The sequence below is a fragment of the Sander vitreus genome, chromosome 5 (assembly GCF_031162955.1).
Source record: "Sander vitreus isolate 19-12246 chromosome 5, sanVit1, whole genome shotgun sequence".
Taxonomy (NCBI): Eukaryota; Metazoa; Chordata; class Actinopteri; order Perciformes; family Percidae; genus Sander; species Sander vitreus.
This window is the reverse complement of record NC_135859.1, coordinates 15,756,803-15,775,062: the sequence shown is the minus strand read 5'-3', so window position 1 is coordinate 15,775,062 and position 18,260 is coordinate 15,756,803. Positions and strand designations below refer to the sequence as shown.

General features: G+C 45.1%; 1 protein-coding gene across 2 annotated transcripts in view; it reads right to left on the bottom strand.

The window, feature by feature from the left end:
- The window catches only part of setbp1 (SET binding protein 1), a 39,921-nt gene that overhangs the window by 17,838 nt on the left and 3,823 nt on the right, over positions 1-18,260 (bottom strand). For both annotated transcript variants that reach the window (XM_078250581.1, XM_078250582.1), the window contains exons 2-3: positions 14,535-15,121; positions 380-801 (exon numbers count right to left, since the gene is read on the bottom strand). In XM_078250581.1, coding sequence (XP_078106707.1) covers positions 380-801; positions 14,535-14,963 — 851 coding nt within the window. In that variant the 5' untranslated portion in view covers positions 14,964-15,121. The remainder of the gene's footprint in view (positions 1-379; positions 802-14,534; positions 15,122-18,260) is intronic.

Here is an 18,260-nt window from a genome sequence, read left to right as displayed (position 1 = left end):
AGGTAATTATCTTCACTCAAGTTTTTGTGCGGGAAAGTCACCGAACGACACAATCTTCTGAACACAGCCATACTGAGAAATAGAGAGAATTGTGTGGAGCTGATAGTCTTAAATAGCTTTGTATCAACTCATTTGGCAATGGCTTGAATGTAACAGACGTTCATTAATATCAAAAAGTTACGCACTAAAGCTTTAAATATTTATTAATGTTGCAAATGAGACTGTCAAATTCAAATAATGAATCACTGTCCAAAAAAATATATAATATTGCTAAACAAAATATCACAATCCGCAGTGCATTGGGTAGAGTATTTTTGTTCTAATGATCATGTTTGGCTCATGATAACATCCACCACACAAGAAAATAAATGAACCATACCTGCTCAGAGAGGTTAGGTTGAGAATACTGGCATCTGTAACCACTGGCAACTGCAGGTCTGGAGTCAGGGATCTCTGAGGTGAGGGGCTTTGTGTCGCTGTTCGTGAGAAAGGTTGGGCTGGATCAAGCAAAGAGCTCCTACTGGCTCCTGCCAGTTCTCTGGCTGGCTCAGAATCTGCACGATTGGCCGGGGATGTAGAAGGTGCTGCAGGCGTGATCCAGTCCGGATTGATTTGGTGCTGATGTGCATGAGGGTGCTGGAATTGTTGCATGAGGGTGTGCTGTGTTTGCTGTGTGTGTGAGAGTGTGTGTGCAGGAGGGAGGGAGCTGCGAAGCTGGTGTTTGGGCAGAGTGTGATCTCCCAGTAGTTGCAGCAGGCCTCCCTCTCTCTGCTCAGGCATTCTGAACTGGCGCTCGTATGTCTGGGGACAACAGAAAAGAGAAACAAAGATTGGTTACTACATACAAACTGCAATCACAAGACAGCTTTATATAGCTGCTGGGATATACAAATGATACAATAATGATAATGTGATCATAAAACTACGACTACTCTATTTCCTGTCTTCATAACATCAGCCTGTTAGAGAGATAATACACAGCATCCACTTCTGCATTCAGTTTGTTTTTGTCAGAACATATCAAATCAGTGATTTGTTGTGCTCTGATATGACACTTTTGTCTTTTCACGACAGGACGGAAGTTTTTAAAACATCTTGTGTGCATGAGCAAACAGTGTGCAACAAAACAAAAGGCTTGTTTACAGAGCAATTCAATTCCTGTGGCAAGGATGTTGCATGCTGTGAGAGGGGAGGGGGGATGGAGTTGGGGGTGTCTGTCTGCACACAGTATAAAACACAGTAGTCTAGCTCCTGACTGCCCTAGACACAGAATCATTTACTATATATTATCTTCATTTTGTTGACAACTCTCCTGTACTGTTTACAACTGTAACTTACACGGTCATACTGACCAACCCCTGAACTGTTTATGCAATATATGTCCTGAAACTATGGCACAGTTGATCTACATTTATCCAGTGAAGGGAAACAATTCTGAAGTGACCCTTCACTCAGTACCCAGTTTACATTTGTCCATGTATGATTTTGTCTAACTGAAAATGTAAAAGCTTGATATACTGTATTAGACAACATAACCCTACTTAATGTATCACTGCTGAATAATCAGCGTACTTCTGGAAGATGAGAAATAGAGAAGCGGATGGCCTTTGTGGTTTAGCCTGTTATTAACAGACTCAGTATGACGCAACAAGACAGTTCTGTGGCGCTGCAGGGAGATGTAACCTAACCACAGGCCTGCCTCTCAGCATATAGCATGCAAGCGCGCACACACACACACACACACTCACACATGCATACAGTAGATGTACACAGTTACAAACTCCTGGCTTCAAACGTAGTAGCACAAAATGCTAATGTATTAACACAGTCAGCCAACCAATTTTAGCCTAGATGGATAGGCACCTTGCCAGATGATTAGCTCTTACTCTTTGCAGATACACACACAGTAATGAAACATATAATGTTCATAGTTCATTTGCAAATAGAACAAGCACTTCATCTCTTCTATCTTTTACCTGGCAAATAATGTCCTGTTCTGCCTTCATTTCCTCAGCCACTTTAAATCTCCTCTATCCTTTATCTATCACTATCCAACCTTTATCTTCCTCTTTCTGCTGTCCCATCAGCAGTCAGGCAGTTTACACTCATTTTGAACTTCCACATTGGCTGCAGAAGCTGTTTATCAGCTAGATGCAAGCTGCATATACTCATGGTGCAAAAAACACACATGAACGCTGATGAAAAAACACACTGCACACACACTAGCAAACACTGAGCAGCGTAAATGATTAACAATAACAGAAAATGCACATGCTTATATGCACACTTTCATTTATCCCCTGAACACACTGCTATGGTGTCCTTTCAGTTGTGAGATGTATGTGTGTGTGTGTGTGTGTGTGTGTGTGTGTGTGTGTGTGTGTGTGTGTGTGTGTGTGTGTGTGTATACGTGCGAATGTGTGTGTGTGCAAGGTGACACTAGAGAGGAGACGCTGTGAGTCCACAGAGGGATAAGATGACAGACACCTGATACACACATGCTTTCTCATTTAACCTGTCCTAGAATACCTGCTGTTTCAGGTTAAAGGAGGGCACAGAAAAGAGACAGACATGGAGATGGAGGTGGTTAGAGTGAGACACACTCACACACACACACACACACACACACATAAAACTAACCACAAAGCCACCACAGAGAGATAATAAAGAGAGGAGGCATGGACACCTTTCTTACCAGTGCAAGACATAGGGAGCTTCTCTCTATTGCGTGTTTTGCACTTTTTTTATCACTGTATTGCAAGTCTTGTCCTTATCATGTACTGTATGCTGCACCGATATCACAGAAAAACATTGCTGTATTTGGTAGGGATCGACCAATACTGTTTTTTCAAGCAAGATACCGATTATTAGTAGTTAATGAAACCAATAACCGATATTTGAAACCAATATGCATTTACAGTGAATAATGAAAATGTTTTAAGCAATTATTTAATAAATTAGAAACTTAATTCAACATAATACACAGTAAAAGATAGTTAGATAGTGTTGTGGGCGGGACATTAAGTCAGACTCAGTGGTGAGTGAAACCGAAGCAGAGGGACAGACACAGAGCTGTTAGCGGAGCCAAAGTAGCGTACTTTTTAATTAATTAACTTTATTGGTTATCAGGAAAATAAAACGCTGATACAGAAAAACTGCCAAAAAATTGCCTGATAATCGGCCAGGGCTGATAATTCTATGTTGTACATACACTGTCCTGCTCTTGTCATGTGCTGTCTGAATCTGAACTGTGCTACTGCTGAGCTGCAGCAGGGGGCAGCGGTCAGGAAAATCAGCTCTAGCATGGACTCTGACCCTGGAGCGGCCCACAAGCACAAGTGCTATGAGGCTTCAACCTTTTCCACACTGTCCTTCTTTCAAGTCCCCTCTGATCAAATTTAAATAAGGAGAAAGACCAGCACAAACCAGACCCAAGGCATGTTTAGTCCTGAACCCATTTGATGCACTCTCCCTCCCTCAAGGCTCTCAGGGCTATGTTTAGGGGTTAAAGGTCATACTCCACAGCTAGGTCAACAACCATTTCTAGGATGTCTTCCTCTGGGTCAGCACTGTAACAACATGAGCTGGTCTCAGCCAGTCACACAAAGGCTCTCCAACACCCGAATGCAGGCAGATATGGAGCTGCACATTCCTTTCCACTGGTGATGTAACCATCAGATAAGGTCAGAACGCAGCAGAGGAGCTCATGGATAATATGTGACTAAGTGCTGCAATCACCCAACTGAAAGGCACTTTGCAAATGAGTCCGCACATATTTACTGACAAATTTGTGTGTGTGTGTGTGTGTGTGTGTGTGTGTGTGTGTGTGTGTGTGTGTGTGTGTGTGTGTATGTGTGTCTGAATGTAATGTTCACACTCAGCAGGCTGTTGTAAATGGAGATCTGGATGTAAAAAGCTGAACCCCTCTCTCCTCCAGTTTGACGTGAGGGGAGGTATGTGACGGCCCCTCCTGTCCTTTCCTCTCCTGCAGCCTCTCGATTTTCCACTGTTGAATAAACTGAAACCCAGAGTGGAACTTCTCCCTCACACACACACACACACACACACACACACACACACACACACACACACACACACACACACACACACACACACACACACACACACACACACACACACACACACACAGCACCCTGGCTGCACCATTATACTGGGAAAGAACACCCTAAACAGGCACACCCAAATCTCACAACTCAGCACACATATAATACACGTATACACCAGCAAACGTATACACAAACTCCATGTGCGCACACACACACACACACCACACGCACACACACACACACACACACACACACACACACACACACACACACACACACACAGACACACAGACACACACACACACAAACACGCTGCCCTTCAAATAGTTTTTCGCAGCCTTTTATTTGGCTGCACGCCCGGTGGTTAGAGTGTTTCATTTTTCCCTGTGTATGGAACTGGGCAGCTGTCCAGACAGACACACAAAGAGAAAGAGAGAAAGAGGCACAGAAAGACAGAGAGAGAGAGAAAGAGAGAGAGAGAGAGAGAGAGAGAGAGAGAGAGAGAGAGAGAGAAAGAGAGGGAGAGAGGGAGAAATGGGGAGGGAGGGGGTTACTGAAAGAATGAGAGCGGCAGAGAGGGAGGGAAGAAGAGGACCAGCAGAAAAACAAGACGAGAGGTGCCTAGACCCGTTAACAACTACTTCCCTCCGAAACCTTATGATTGATATGATCCACTCTTTTTCCCTCTCTCTCCTTGTCACACACACTCTCCTTGGCTTTGACACCATGCCGTCTCCCTCTGCCCCTGTGGCCTTGTGCACTGCACCCCCCCTCCTTATCACATCCCTCCTTTTCTTCTTCTTTTCTCTTTTCTGGAGCTGACCATTCCCCCCTGTGGGAACTACCCCCCCCTTTTCTCTCCAGCTCCATTCAGAGCGCTGCTTCGCTGTGATCTGTGTTTCTGACAGCTACGCACGCACACATGCACGCACGCACGCACACACACACACACACACACACACACACACACACACACAGACACACACAGAGACACACACCACACCACACACAGCTCCTCTGCAAACAAACACCATGAATACTAACACAGCTTTGTGTCCACGGCACTTAAAATGGGGTAGAAGGAGAGGGAGGGAGGGTGGAGGGGAGGATGCAGAGAAAAGGAGGGAAAAGCGATGGAGGAGAAAAGAGGCACTGTGTTGATCTTGTGGCCACTCTCACAGACCTCCCCCCTCCCTCCCCCCCCCCATCCCTGTTTCTCGTTCTCTCGTTCTTCCCACCAGTTCTCTCGGGAATAAAGACTTCCATTCATGCGCCTGAGGAGTGCCACAGCAGGGGAGAGAAAAGAGGGAGGTGAAGGGGGAGGAAAAATAAGGGGGTGTCAAGGTGGGACAGTTTGTGGATCACTGGGATCAAGCCCACTGCTTGTCTATTTTCACTCAGCATGTGCTGCCTCAGCCAATGCTTCACTATCTCAGATCTGGTGGCATCCTTGCCAGCCAAAGCATCTTCTGGGAAAGTTGGGTGGGAAAGTTTGGAAATTGGGCTCCATTCACAACTTCCACTCTTGGACTAATGCTGCAATTCCACAACTATGTGTTTAGCCCACAGCTACAGTTTTCTTGTTTATTTAAGCTAAAAACTCACTTTTTTTCTGCAGCATGTTGTACCCTCCTAGCTGGGCATGATCAAGCATTCGATCTACGGTACATTTGTCCTTTAGCTAACTGCAAGGCAGAAGCCAGATTTATTGCACAGCAGTAGGTCCCAAGCAAAATGTTCCCTCCTACGTCCACAGCAGTAATCCTTCAGATTGGAGTGCTCCTAAAGATAGCAGCGAAACACCCAAGAGTCTCCTTGTAACACTCTCTTCAGACACGCTCCGACGTAGATGACTCAATCTGAACAAAAGCCTGTGATTGGCCGAACTGAAGTATGTTATTACGGTGCAATTGGAGGTTTTCACCTCACAGTCACAGTAATGACAGACACATTTACATGCTACACAAAGTATACATCTAATCCCCGCTATTAGCATTAATGGTGTGTGTGTGTGTGTGTGTGTGTGTGTGTGTGTGTGTGTGTGTGTGTGTGTGTGTGTGTGTGCAGGCATATGTGTATCCTGCTTGTGAATGGTACTAAGAGCCACATTAGAAGAGTTTTTTCATAGTGATTATTACAGCGATTATGCACCAATTGGCCCTTTCATGGATGTGGCCGTACCTCCATTGACAGCATTATGCATTTCAGACAGAGTTAATGCTCAGCACAAAGAAAATATATACAAGCAAAAAGACTGTCCACACACAAACACACAACATGCACGCAAGCACGCACGCACGCACGCACGCACGCATGCACACACACACACACACACACACACACACACACACACACAGACACACAGGTTGGAGTGCTTCGAATAGACAGAATGCTGTTTAATCAATGCATCTATTGGGGAAGTAAATTACACACACCTACATACACGTGCACAACAAACAGTACAAAACCAAAGGAACGTGTTGTTCACAGCGCTCTGTGCACCATATGACACAATCGTACCACTTCTGTACAACAGGAAACAATTAACAGCCAATGAGCTGCTCTAAATCCTAAGGGATGGCTTCCTGTGTGGAATGATGGGTAATTCAAGACAGAAGCTGTGCTGAGATTAAACACTTCCTCTCTGGCAAACAGTGGTCTGTAACAGCGAAGCCTCACTCACTGATTAGTTATTCAAAAATAATTCACTCTAATGCATCATTGTCTAGTTACTGAGGCAATACGTGACAAGAAATTACCACATCACCTGTGTGTTCCTGTGCATATTTGGGAGATAAAAACTAAAGTAATGGTGTCACCATTACCATATGCCATTCCTATTTGATAAAGCAAAGCAAAGGAAACACATAGTTACACTTGATTGTGCTGCTGAAACTAATCGATTAATCAATCATCAGAACACAAAGTTGAATTAACTTTTGTTTTTGTATTTTATAGTTGGGTTCAGTAAGAGCGTTCGCCCCATGTTGGCTGAGTCCTGCAGCTGCGCGGGTTCGAGTCCGGCCTGCTGCTCTTTGCTGCGTGTCATCCCCCATCTCTCTCCACTTTCATATCTAAAGCTTTCCTATCTAATAAAGGCCTAAAAATGCCACAAACAAATCTTAAAAAAAAAAAAAAAAAACATTCTTACAAACAGACATGTACTTTGTCTTGAAGAATGACTCCTGAGTCTTCACTTCAAGTTTAAAGCCTGTAAAGTAACACTTTCATTGCTTTGTCTACATATTTCTGTGAATATCCCAAGTCCTCAGATGATCCCCAGCTTGCAAGAGAGAGACTTAGAGAGCCACTTTATGACATCCTCAGTGACAGTGAGAATGGGCAAAGTGAGACACAATAGTCTTAACCAATCAGACTGCCCGCCTCCCCTCAGTCCCCTTCGCACCAACAATAACGCCTTTGTATGAGGCTGCACTCCACTCGCACGTTCACATGCACACAGAAACCAAGCATAGCATCCTACACTTTCTCAGACAGGCACAAAGAGAGGTGGGAGAAGCAGTACACCACATCTAAAACTGCATCAGTGCAAACAAACCTATGCCAGAATTAGAGTGTGTATCTTAGCTAACAACCTGGCTATGTGTGTCTGTGTGTTTCCTTCCAGGCCTGGGCACATGACTGCAGTTGCACCCTTGCTCCCTTGTCTAAACCGGCACCCCTCCTTGTTGTAGGTGAAAGGTCACACGGAGTGGCATTCCTCTCGGTCTGAGAGCGAGCGTGCATTACGCTGAGCAGAGAGAGAGAGAGAGAGAGAGAGAGAGAGAGAGAGAGAGAGAGCGCGCAAGCAGGGCAGAAAGCACAAGGGGGCAAAAACGCAACAGAGCAGGGCAGGTAAAAGATGAGGAGCGCAGGGCATTCGGGAGTGTGTATGTGTGTGTGTGTGTGTGTGTGTGTGTGTGTGTGTCTGAGTGTTGAAATGGACCACTAAACAGAAGACCCTTGTGGCTCTTCCCTGCTTCATAAACACAGCTGTTTGTTTAGTCTGAGCCGCCCCAAGGGACAGACACAGACAGAAGGACAGACAGACACATTTATATCATTTATTCATGTCTGCATCCATACTTAAGAGACAACGAGCATAAATAAACAGCAGAACTACAAACAGATTGTTTTACAAAGCCTGGTACAAAGACATGAAAAGGAGCAGAGAACTGGGCAGAATGACACAAACACACAATGCCCAAAAAGCCCTGGCTTAGAGGCTTTTTAATTATTTGTATGATTTAATTTGTTAATGTGAAAATGTTTTATACCACAAAGTGGTGATTGTGTCTGAATAAAGTATGATTTTTAACCAACTGACCAAAAATTATAAACTAAAATAAAATAGTGTCATGCCAATAAAGCCGGTGAACAGCGAGTGTAAGCCTGAAAAAAGATTTTTGTAAGAGGAGTGTTGGACACCACCTCTCCACGGTCATCTCTTTTGCTTTCAGACACACACACCCCTTCTGACAGGCGCGTCCCAGGCAGCTGATGGGGCCATCAGATTTCACTGACAAACACACTTACGCTTCAAGTGAGACACAGTGAAAGTCAATACTCTGTGCCTGCTTCTCCTTTCCTTTGACTCCAATCATCCCCTTTTCTCCCCTCCCTGCACCGAACATCACCCTCTATCCCTGCTGGACCCCCTCTCAAAACCACAGAATACACTCCTCCACACACGTACACACTGACTAACCACAGAGGCAGAGGCATGATGGAGCCACACTAACAAAGCAGCCACCAGGAACACATGATGCTGTGACTCAACATCATAAGAGACCGCAGAGGACATCAAACATGGCCGCCCTCCAGATAATCCCACAGTTATGTGAGTCATAGTCAACCGCTGTCCAAACCCAAATTCAGGCCTTTTTTTCATAGTCTACACTTACATTGATGTTGCCATGTCAAACTCATGACTACTTGGATTTAGGCTTTTCCTTATTGTTGTTATCTTTATGTCTGAAGGGGGGTGGTGTTCTTTTACTACACAAAGTCAGTTTTGTATAATTTTAGGAATGACTACTTATTGGTGTGAAAAAAAGACTATCAGCTGTAAAGCATCCTTAAAATCTTATTGTGATTCCTAAAAATGTAAAATGTAAAATGTAACTTGAGCTAGACTGGCTATTATAGTCTGCCTGCATCTAATAATAAATTGAATTTATAGAGCACTTTTTTACAGGGTATAGATAATAGAGACAAACAAACAAAACAAAACAAAACAAGATTCAGGAAAACAAAACAAGATTCAGGCATCTGCCTGAAGAGGAATAGCAACCCACTGGGACTGGGCACAATAGTGAATGAATAGGGCTTGACCTTTGGGACAGATTGAGAAGATGGTATGTGTGTGTCTGATTGAGAAATTAGCTACAGTTCCAACCAAATGGTCAGCACCAACACACACATAGACACCAAATCCAGCCCTGAGGGTAAGGAAGCAAAGGCCAGACTCCAGTTGTCTCAACCCTGACCCACTCACACAAACAAACAATACAACACACACACACACACACACACACACACACACACACACACACACACACACACACACACACACAGAGACACACAAAAACGGAGGCTTACACAACTGTGGATTCCAGCTATCACCTCGACTTTTGAATGTCCAGCAGGGTCAAAGTTCATCTCTTCTTCTGCCAGCCTCCAGTGTTTTTTTGTGTGTGTCTGGGTGTGTGCATGTACGTGTGCTCACTAGGAGTGACCTTGCAGAGTCATTCATTGTGGATACACTGCAGCACCAACACTACTGCAGAGCTGATTAGGGAGCAATCTTGCTTAGTGTAATGTGGAGTGTGTGTATATTTGTGTTTGTGTGTGTGTGTGTGTGTGTGTGTGTGTGTGTGTGTGTGTGTGTGTGTGCTCGCGTGCACGCGTGTGTGTGTGTGCGCGGATTTGGTGGGAGGAAGGACAGTAGAACAGATTGTGTTTTGTCTGGACTTTCTTCAGGTTTAAGAGATACTCAAAGGCAGATCAGAGGTTAGATGCGAGGAGAGTGTGTGTGTCTGTGTGTGTGTGTGTGTGTGTGTGTGTGTGTGTGTGTGTGTGTGGGTGTCGGTGTGTGTTTCAAGTGTGTACAGAGTATGTATGGGGGTCAGACACAGATGGACAGCTGGTGTTTTCAGTGGTGCTAAATCACTCACCCCTCCCCAGCATATAAGCGCACACACACACGCATACACATGTCCCATCCCCCATTGACCACAGGGAAACGCCCCTTAAAGCATTCCCAGCTCTTACTCTCAAAGACTGCACACTGAGGACGCACACACGCACACACACACACACACACACACACACACACACACAACAAATAAAAGCCTGGTCATTTTCACCTCAATGACAGACACAGAAAAAAAATCCAATATGACAGTTTGGTCAGGCCATATTAGAGGTGATTATTTCATGTTCATACACTTTCATAAATCAGTCAAGGTGGTTGCTCCCTGTGGGTAAGTACAACGCTTCAACACACACATGCACACAAGCTGACATACACACACTCACTCCTATTTTATGAGCTCATCAAGTCCCTCAGGTCACCAACCGCCATCTCAGCCAGGGATGAAAAAGCTCCCATCAAAACGCTAACCATTTCACACACACGCATGTGCACATATAGCTTGCACACACACTTGGCGTGGCAACTGTGGCAGTATTAATTTCCTTGTGAATGCACTTGACTAACACTGCTGGGAGACCACCAAGCAGCAACAAACACACACACACACACACACACACACACACACACACACATACACACACACACACAGCCAGGGGGACCACCAAGCAGAGGGGCTGTCAAGACAAGATAAGTGTGTGTCTAGCGTCAGGTTTTCGCATACAGCCACTACTACACATACACGTACGCACGCACACAACAACAACACACAGCCTGGCCTGGACTCCTGGAAAAGCTCTGGCTTATCTCTCCCCACAGATAGTGAAAAGGATTAAGAGCCACATTTGGCACGTCCAGAGAACTGGACAGATAACCAGGAAAACACTCTCTCTAACTGCAATCACTGCTCAACATGATTTGTGTGTGTGTGTGTGTGTGTGTGTGTGTGTGTGTGTGTGTGTGTGTGTGTGTGTGTGAAAGAGCGAGAGGATGCATTTTACCTTGCGTATGCTCCTCCATGTGTAGGCATCGCCTTGATAACTGGGTCTATGTGTGTGCGTGTGGGCATGTGTGTCTGGAGGAGTGATGCAGTGGTTGACCCAGGACCCAATCCGTTAGAACACACACATTCATCTTCCAAACACACACATAGCGTGCCCAGACAAAGAGCTGTGTGTGAGGGGACGTTCGGCATGTGTGTGATGTCAGCTGGAGACAGAGAAGGGGAGCCCATCGTATCCCATTTATGTGTGTGTGTGTGTGTGTGTGTGTGTGTGTGTGTGTGTGTGTGTGTGTCTGTCCCCTGACTCAAGGCGCCTGCTCATTCACCTCTCTGGTTATAGATGCCTGCTATGAAGATGATAGGTAGGTAAGATTCCGTTTAAGACTGGGAAATGGCATCTTTTTCTCTTCTCTTCAGTATGGCTGTGTCCGAAATCACTCCCTTGTTTGCTTATTCACATAATGGACGCTCAGTAGTTTACTCTATAGTGAGCATTAAAAAAAGATTGTGGACACTTATGAGTCATTTTGTGTCATCACTGAACGCTGTAGAGTCACAACTGTCATCTATAAAATGTGATAAAAATAATTGAATATACATTTTTAGGGCATTCTCACACTCAAAAACACTTATATAACCCCTATTTGCTTTTTAGTGTTTATTACAATTATTGCTTGCTGTGTCCTGTTATTATTTGATGCTGGAATGTCAATTTCCCCAAGAGAAGAGAAGAGAAGAGAAGAGAAGAGAAGAGAAGAGAAGAGAAGAGAAGAGAAGCCATTCTACATGTTTGCCTACTTATCTGTCTGTCTCTCCCCTTCTCTGTCTATTAGAGTCAAATCTCTCTCTGTGTCTTAATGGGCATCTATTGTATCCTACCTCTCCCCCTTCTCTATTCACCACACACTACCACACGCACATACACACTCCCTCTGAGGGGGCCCCTTAACCAGGCTCTCCATATGCCTGACCCCCACCTCCTTTCTCTTCCTCCTCTTTCCACAACCCCCTTCTCCCTCTCCCCATCTCCTGCTCACACTCTGGCTTCTGCTCTGTTGCTGCTGCTGCTGCCCCACGCTGCCATCTGCTACAAGACAACAGAGAGTGAAAGAGGGAGGAAAAGGAAGAAAAGAGTTGTGAAAAAGAGTGAGTGAAAAGAGGAAGACATGAGGGAAGAAAAGACTGAGGGGAAAAGCGGAGAAAGCGGGACAGATAAAAGATAAAGAGAGAAAGAGGGACAGAGTAGATGTGGACACAATACAGCAGAGAGGCTGTCCATCTGCTCCCCCTCTCACCTCCCCTCCCCTCCTGACACACAGCCTCACACACACCACAAAGAGAGTATTTAACCTCAACACACACACACACGCACACACACACACACACACACACACACACACACACACACACACACACACACACACACACACACACACACACACAAGGGAGACAGAAAGCAGCCCAGCCTCTCTCTTTAACCCGTTCCTCTCCAGTGAGCCTGCCTGTATTACACCCTTGGGGTGGCAGGTGATGGGTGGATGGAGGGAAAGGATGTAGGGGGGATGGGGGGGTAGAGGGAAGGGGGATGGGGAGTGTGACTGAGGGACAGAGTGTAGGGGATGAAGGGTTGAAACTGATCTGAATCAACACCAACACATCCTCCCCTCCCCAAACCTCAAATCTCAATAGAGACCAGCTTGCTACCCCTGTCACTATGACAACCTCTGTCAATCATACTGTAGCAGTAGGCTTCCAAATGGGGACCGATGGTGCTGGATTAGGAATGGCTGCCCAAATATCAGAGTGCAGGGTTTAGCTCACTCATGGATTTAAACTGAACATTTTAGTGGTAAACATGCCTTTATTTACAGAAATGCGACAGCAGAGCAGACATCACCCAAAACCCACATACTTTTGTCCCAATTTAGTTGCAATTTCATATTTGAATCACCCAATGTTCCAATTGTTTGTAAAAACCCAAACCACATACATTTTTGGCTTATGAAGCAATGCATTTCCAACCCCTTGTCACCTATTGCAAATGCCTACTGGTTTTTACTAGTTCAACCAACCTTACTTTATCAACATAACATTGTTTAGAGCCCTGAGGAACTAAAATGATCCAGTAATTCATTAGAATTTTTTTCTGCCTCTCTTGGTAATTATCTTGTGACCCCTTAAGATTAATCTTCTCCCTACTCCTTTTTTGGTTTCCAACCCCCCAAGTTGGGAAACAGTAATGTAAAGTACGTACAATACATCTGTATACATCTGGCTTCATGATGAGGATGAGAGGCATATTGGCTGACTACTGTATTTCGTTTAAATTTCGTTTAGATTTTCAGTTTAAAAGGTGGTGTTTTTATATGACCGGTTAGACATGTTGAAATTTCCCTCAATGACAGATCCTTGATGATGCTGATTGGTTATTTTTGGGGGTTGCATCAGACCCCTTTTGAACACAGACATAGAGTGGAGATATATTTGACCATGCAAATACCTCGTGAGCCCCTTGAATTTGAGTTAAAACCACAAGACTGAAGCACAACAGAGCAAAATGCGGCCCAGCATCATGTTGACAACATGACGCCTTCGCTCCTGCTGGGCCTGTCGAGCTCAGTGATATCGAGATGGCTTTCAGATTTGGACACACACACCACTGTGTAGGTCAACACACACTACAAACACTAGATTCCCCCAAGGACCTGTACGTACACAGTGTCACACACACACACCAAACACCGGTGTAGTGTGCAACGGGTGTGATGGAGGAGGGGGATGAAGGGGCGTGACCCGCAAGAGCTGATTTCGTTAGAGGAGAGGAGAGGAGAGGAGAGGAGAGGGGGAGGAGAGGAGAGAAGAGGAGAGGTCTCCGTGTATATGACCACAAATGGAGAGAGCAGACACCAGCTGTCACTTGCTTATGTCAGCCCTATTCTCAGCTCCTATGTGAGTGTGAGTGAGTGTGTGTGTGTGTGTGTGTGTGTGTGTGTGTGTGTGTGTGTGTGTGTGTGTGTGTGTGTGTGTGTGTGTGTGTCACTGTGTGATCTCAGCTAGCCATGACTGGTTTCAATTACACAGCAAACTTTGACCCTGTGTAACCAAGCAGGGAAACGAGCTACTGAGAGAGAGAGAGAGAGAGAGAGAGAGAGAGGTAAAGAAAAAGGTGGAGCGTATGAGAGGGAGCAGTCAATTCAAAGATGTTCAGATAGAAAGGAGTTACACCTGTAAAGAACATACTGTACATGAAATACTGCACACCTACTAAATACACACATAAGGGGCAGCACTTCCAGGGATGGTGACTTACCCTTTTTCTGGGGGGTCCTCGTTCTTCGTCTTTCTGGCCCCGCCCTGCCCCGCCTCCTGTCCGTCCCTGCCGCCCCCCTTTGCCCTCTCCAACCGGAGGTCTGATGGTCATCCTGATCTCCGGTGGGCAAATGTAGTTCTCAAGGTTCTTGGGGGGCTTCTTGGTGCGCTTGGTGGTCTGAATCTTCAGCTTTAGACTTCCTTCCTGGAAACTTGCTTCCTTGATGGAGAACTCCTGCTCCTCCAGAAGCCCCTCTACCTGCTCCTCTAGCCCCTCCCCTTCGCTGATGGCACCGTTAATCACATCATCACTGCGCGCCAAACTGATGCCCCCTGCTCCTTCCTGGTCCTCTTCATTTGGCCCCACCCTGCCTCCCTGTAACTCCGCCTCTTTGGGTCGGGCCGAGCCAACCAGATCCCTTGGCTCCATCCACGCTCCAGCCAGAGCCAGTCAGGATGGGGGAAGCTGTGGCAGCCAGCCAATGGGAAGATAGAGAACAGTAATCTGTCGGGCTGGTTGGATGTTGTCAATCAGCTACTGGGGTTGGGTTGGTTGTCCCACAGGAACACAGCGAAGCCAGGGACAGTCTGCGGAGAGAGCAGGTAAATTATATGATGACGAAAAGAAGCGCTACTAAGTCCTGTCATCCCCATAGCTTTTATTCCATTCTACCTCTCAGCACAGGCATGTCTGCTGTCAACAACATCATTAGCTGCCGGTTATGTATGAAGACAAACACACAAGCTCATCACAGAACTGTGGGGGCATGCTGCAACGCTCTCATTTGCATTTTGTACTTCGCATAAACAAACACATTTTTGACATCCACTACCACTTGCCTTCCTCTCTCCCTACTCTCTTCTTTACTCACTCTTTGCTAATCCTTATCTCCCTCCCTTTCATTCTATCCCCTGACGGATCTGAAGCAGAGCCGTGCAAACACTAGAGTGATCAGTGTGCAAAATAAGACATTCCTCTTCTCTGCTCTAAAACCAGGCTGAAGTTAGCCTGAGGACACAAGACAGAAAAAATGAAAGAAGCTGACTTCTGTTTTTTCCTTTCACCAGAGCAGGGAAGGAGGGAGGGAATCACACATGGGGAGAAAGGAAGGCAGCAGAGAAAGACGGAGGGAAGGAATCTAAATTCTTTCCCCAGATGTGGTTTACGAGCTGGTCTGGAAAAACCAGCGTCTGAACTGTTTTACACACGCATGCATTGGCATTGATACACACATGCATGAAAAACTCCATGCACATAAATACACATACAAATGACAGTGTTGCTGTCACCGAGTACACTTATTCACCCCTGCTGCTATTTCTGCTCTCTAGAGGAAACATTGTCATAGCCATTTCTCACAGGATTTGTTTTTTCCTTTTTGGATCATTGCACATGCCGGTGCAGATATATATTACATACTTACATCAACACATGTATGCACTTACACAGTCTTACTTACACACAGGCTTATAAACAGAAAGCAACCAAAACAAACACTGGACTACACTTCTCACTACAGCTCCAGGGAATCCCATCAGTCAATATGACATGAGGCATGACTGAGCTGAGAGTGGGGAATTCTGTCTCACACACTGAGCTTAGACTGACACCATTTACACTTATGTGAACCTAGACTAGACCACTACCTGCGGACATGACTCAAGTAAAAGCTTAGCGCTTGCTTCAGACTTACAATGACCTGAGAGCACAAAAGGTTTACAGCATATACTGAGTGTGTATGTGTGTGTGTGTGTGTGTGTGTGTGTGTGTGTGTGTGTGTGTGTGTGTGTGTGTGTGTGTGTGTTTTCTCTGTGTGCACTCCTGTACCAGCCCACGCTACTGTACTAACAGCTGATCCCCAACATAATACCCAACAGGCCTCACAGCACATGCTTAGAGTCCATCCATCCAGATATACCCGCTTATCCTTTTAGAGGATCCCAGCTGACATTGGGCAAGCGGTGGGATACAGGACAGGTCACCAGCCAATCACAGGGGACACATACACAATTTGGAGTACACAATTAACCTAACCTGCATGTGGGAGAAAAACAGAAAACTCAGGGAAAACCCATGCATCAGCCGGCAGGTTCAATCCCAGAATCTTCTCGCTGTGAGGCGAAAGTGCTAAACACTGTACCACCATGCTGCCCCGTGATTACAGTGTAATTGAATAATCATAATCCACAGCGGTATTTCAGTGTAAGACTGCACATAAACAGTGTCCAACCCTAAGTTCTAAGTCAATGGTTAGTCATTTTTCTTCTGCATTTGCTAGATTAAATAAAAATGAAAAGGTTTGTTTCTACAAACCCTCTCTTTAGCTGTAAAGTTTATCAATCTGAAACCACAGTGTTTCAAAGCTGACTCATTAAGGTTATTTGTGTAGGTTCTGCAAGCCCCATGGTGGTTAAGTATGAAAAATACTTAAAGGACCATAACAGTTTTTTTCTCATGTTTAAGCTTATGAACTCCACATCACTTATACTACACAGCCAACTTTATACTGCCAGCAATTTTCCAAAGCTTACTAGATTTCAGATTGATTTCCAACCTTCCTGTAAGTAATCCATTTTCATTCATTAAGTGCAGTATTGAAAAGGAACTTTAGTCCTTAGTCGGCTTGATTTTTATGTTGAAGTCACATTATTTTCACATTCTCCCTTCTGAGGAGAGACTGTTCTGTAAATTATTCCCTGTTGTTGCCGTCGGGTAATCCTCAAAAGGTGAACAGCAACCTATTTCACGCAAGAAACCATCAAGTTCCTGTTATTCTTTCTACACTGTCATTGTTTGTCTTTTGAGTTTGATTTCAAGACAACAAAGATTTTGAGTGCAATGCTAAAATATCAGATGTTAGAGCCTCCCTAATTTAACTCTTTCACTAAACACTGTCTTCAAAACATACCCTGCTCACTGCATAACCACAAGACAACAAGGTTGACATCCATCAGTAACATTGATGCACAAATAAAGGAGGCTAAATGTTCAGTTTGATAGATTACCTATCTCAGAAAAGTCTCAGCAAGATGATTTTTACACTCTATTAAAATCAATATAAACCACTGACTGCCTGGAAGTTAGGAAATCAGTCCAAAAACTGATGGTATTCTTGGGGAAATGGTAAGCAGTAATGTACAGTACAGGCTTGCATTTAATGGGCAAAAACATGCAAAACAACCACTTTGGTGTCTTAGTAACTTCTCAGGATTCAAAGTTTTACAGGGATAACCAAAAGATAGAGAGTCCAGGCTCAGTCCCAACCTGATCGTACAGTGCCCACATGCCCATGTTTGGTCGTCCAGGAACCTCCCAGTCCCTAATGTCAGCTTAGTGACTCGCCCTCATGGCATGTGTGAAAGCCACCCTGTCTGTCATGTGACTGAGGACAATGACAGGAAAAAGAGACAGCTGCCAACCACAACCACACCATCACACATGTAGAAGAAACCTATCCACTTTGGGTGGTTCTCTTAAGACTCACTACCCCAACCATAACCCAGTATGACAACGAAATGGCGTCATACATTAGTGCAATCTTCATTCTGGGCCATTACTGTGTAAACTACTTAGCTGGGTCATGACTATTCCTCCTCCCTCCCTGCTCGCTGCCCTAAGCTGTGTTAGTTCTCTGTTACTGGCAGACAGGCTGAGAGTTTATGTAAGTCTGACCCCTCCTCGGGCCTCCCTTGCCTACCCTGAGCCTCGCTGTCTCCTCTCTCCTCT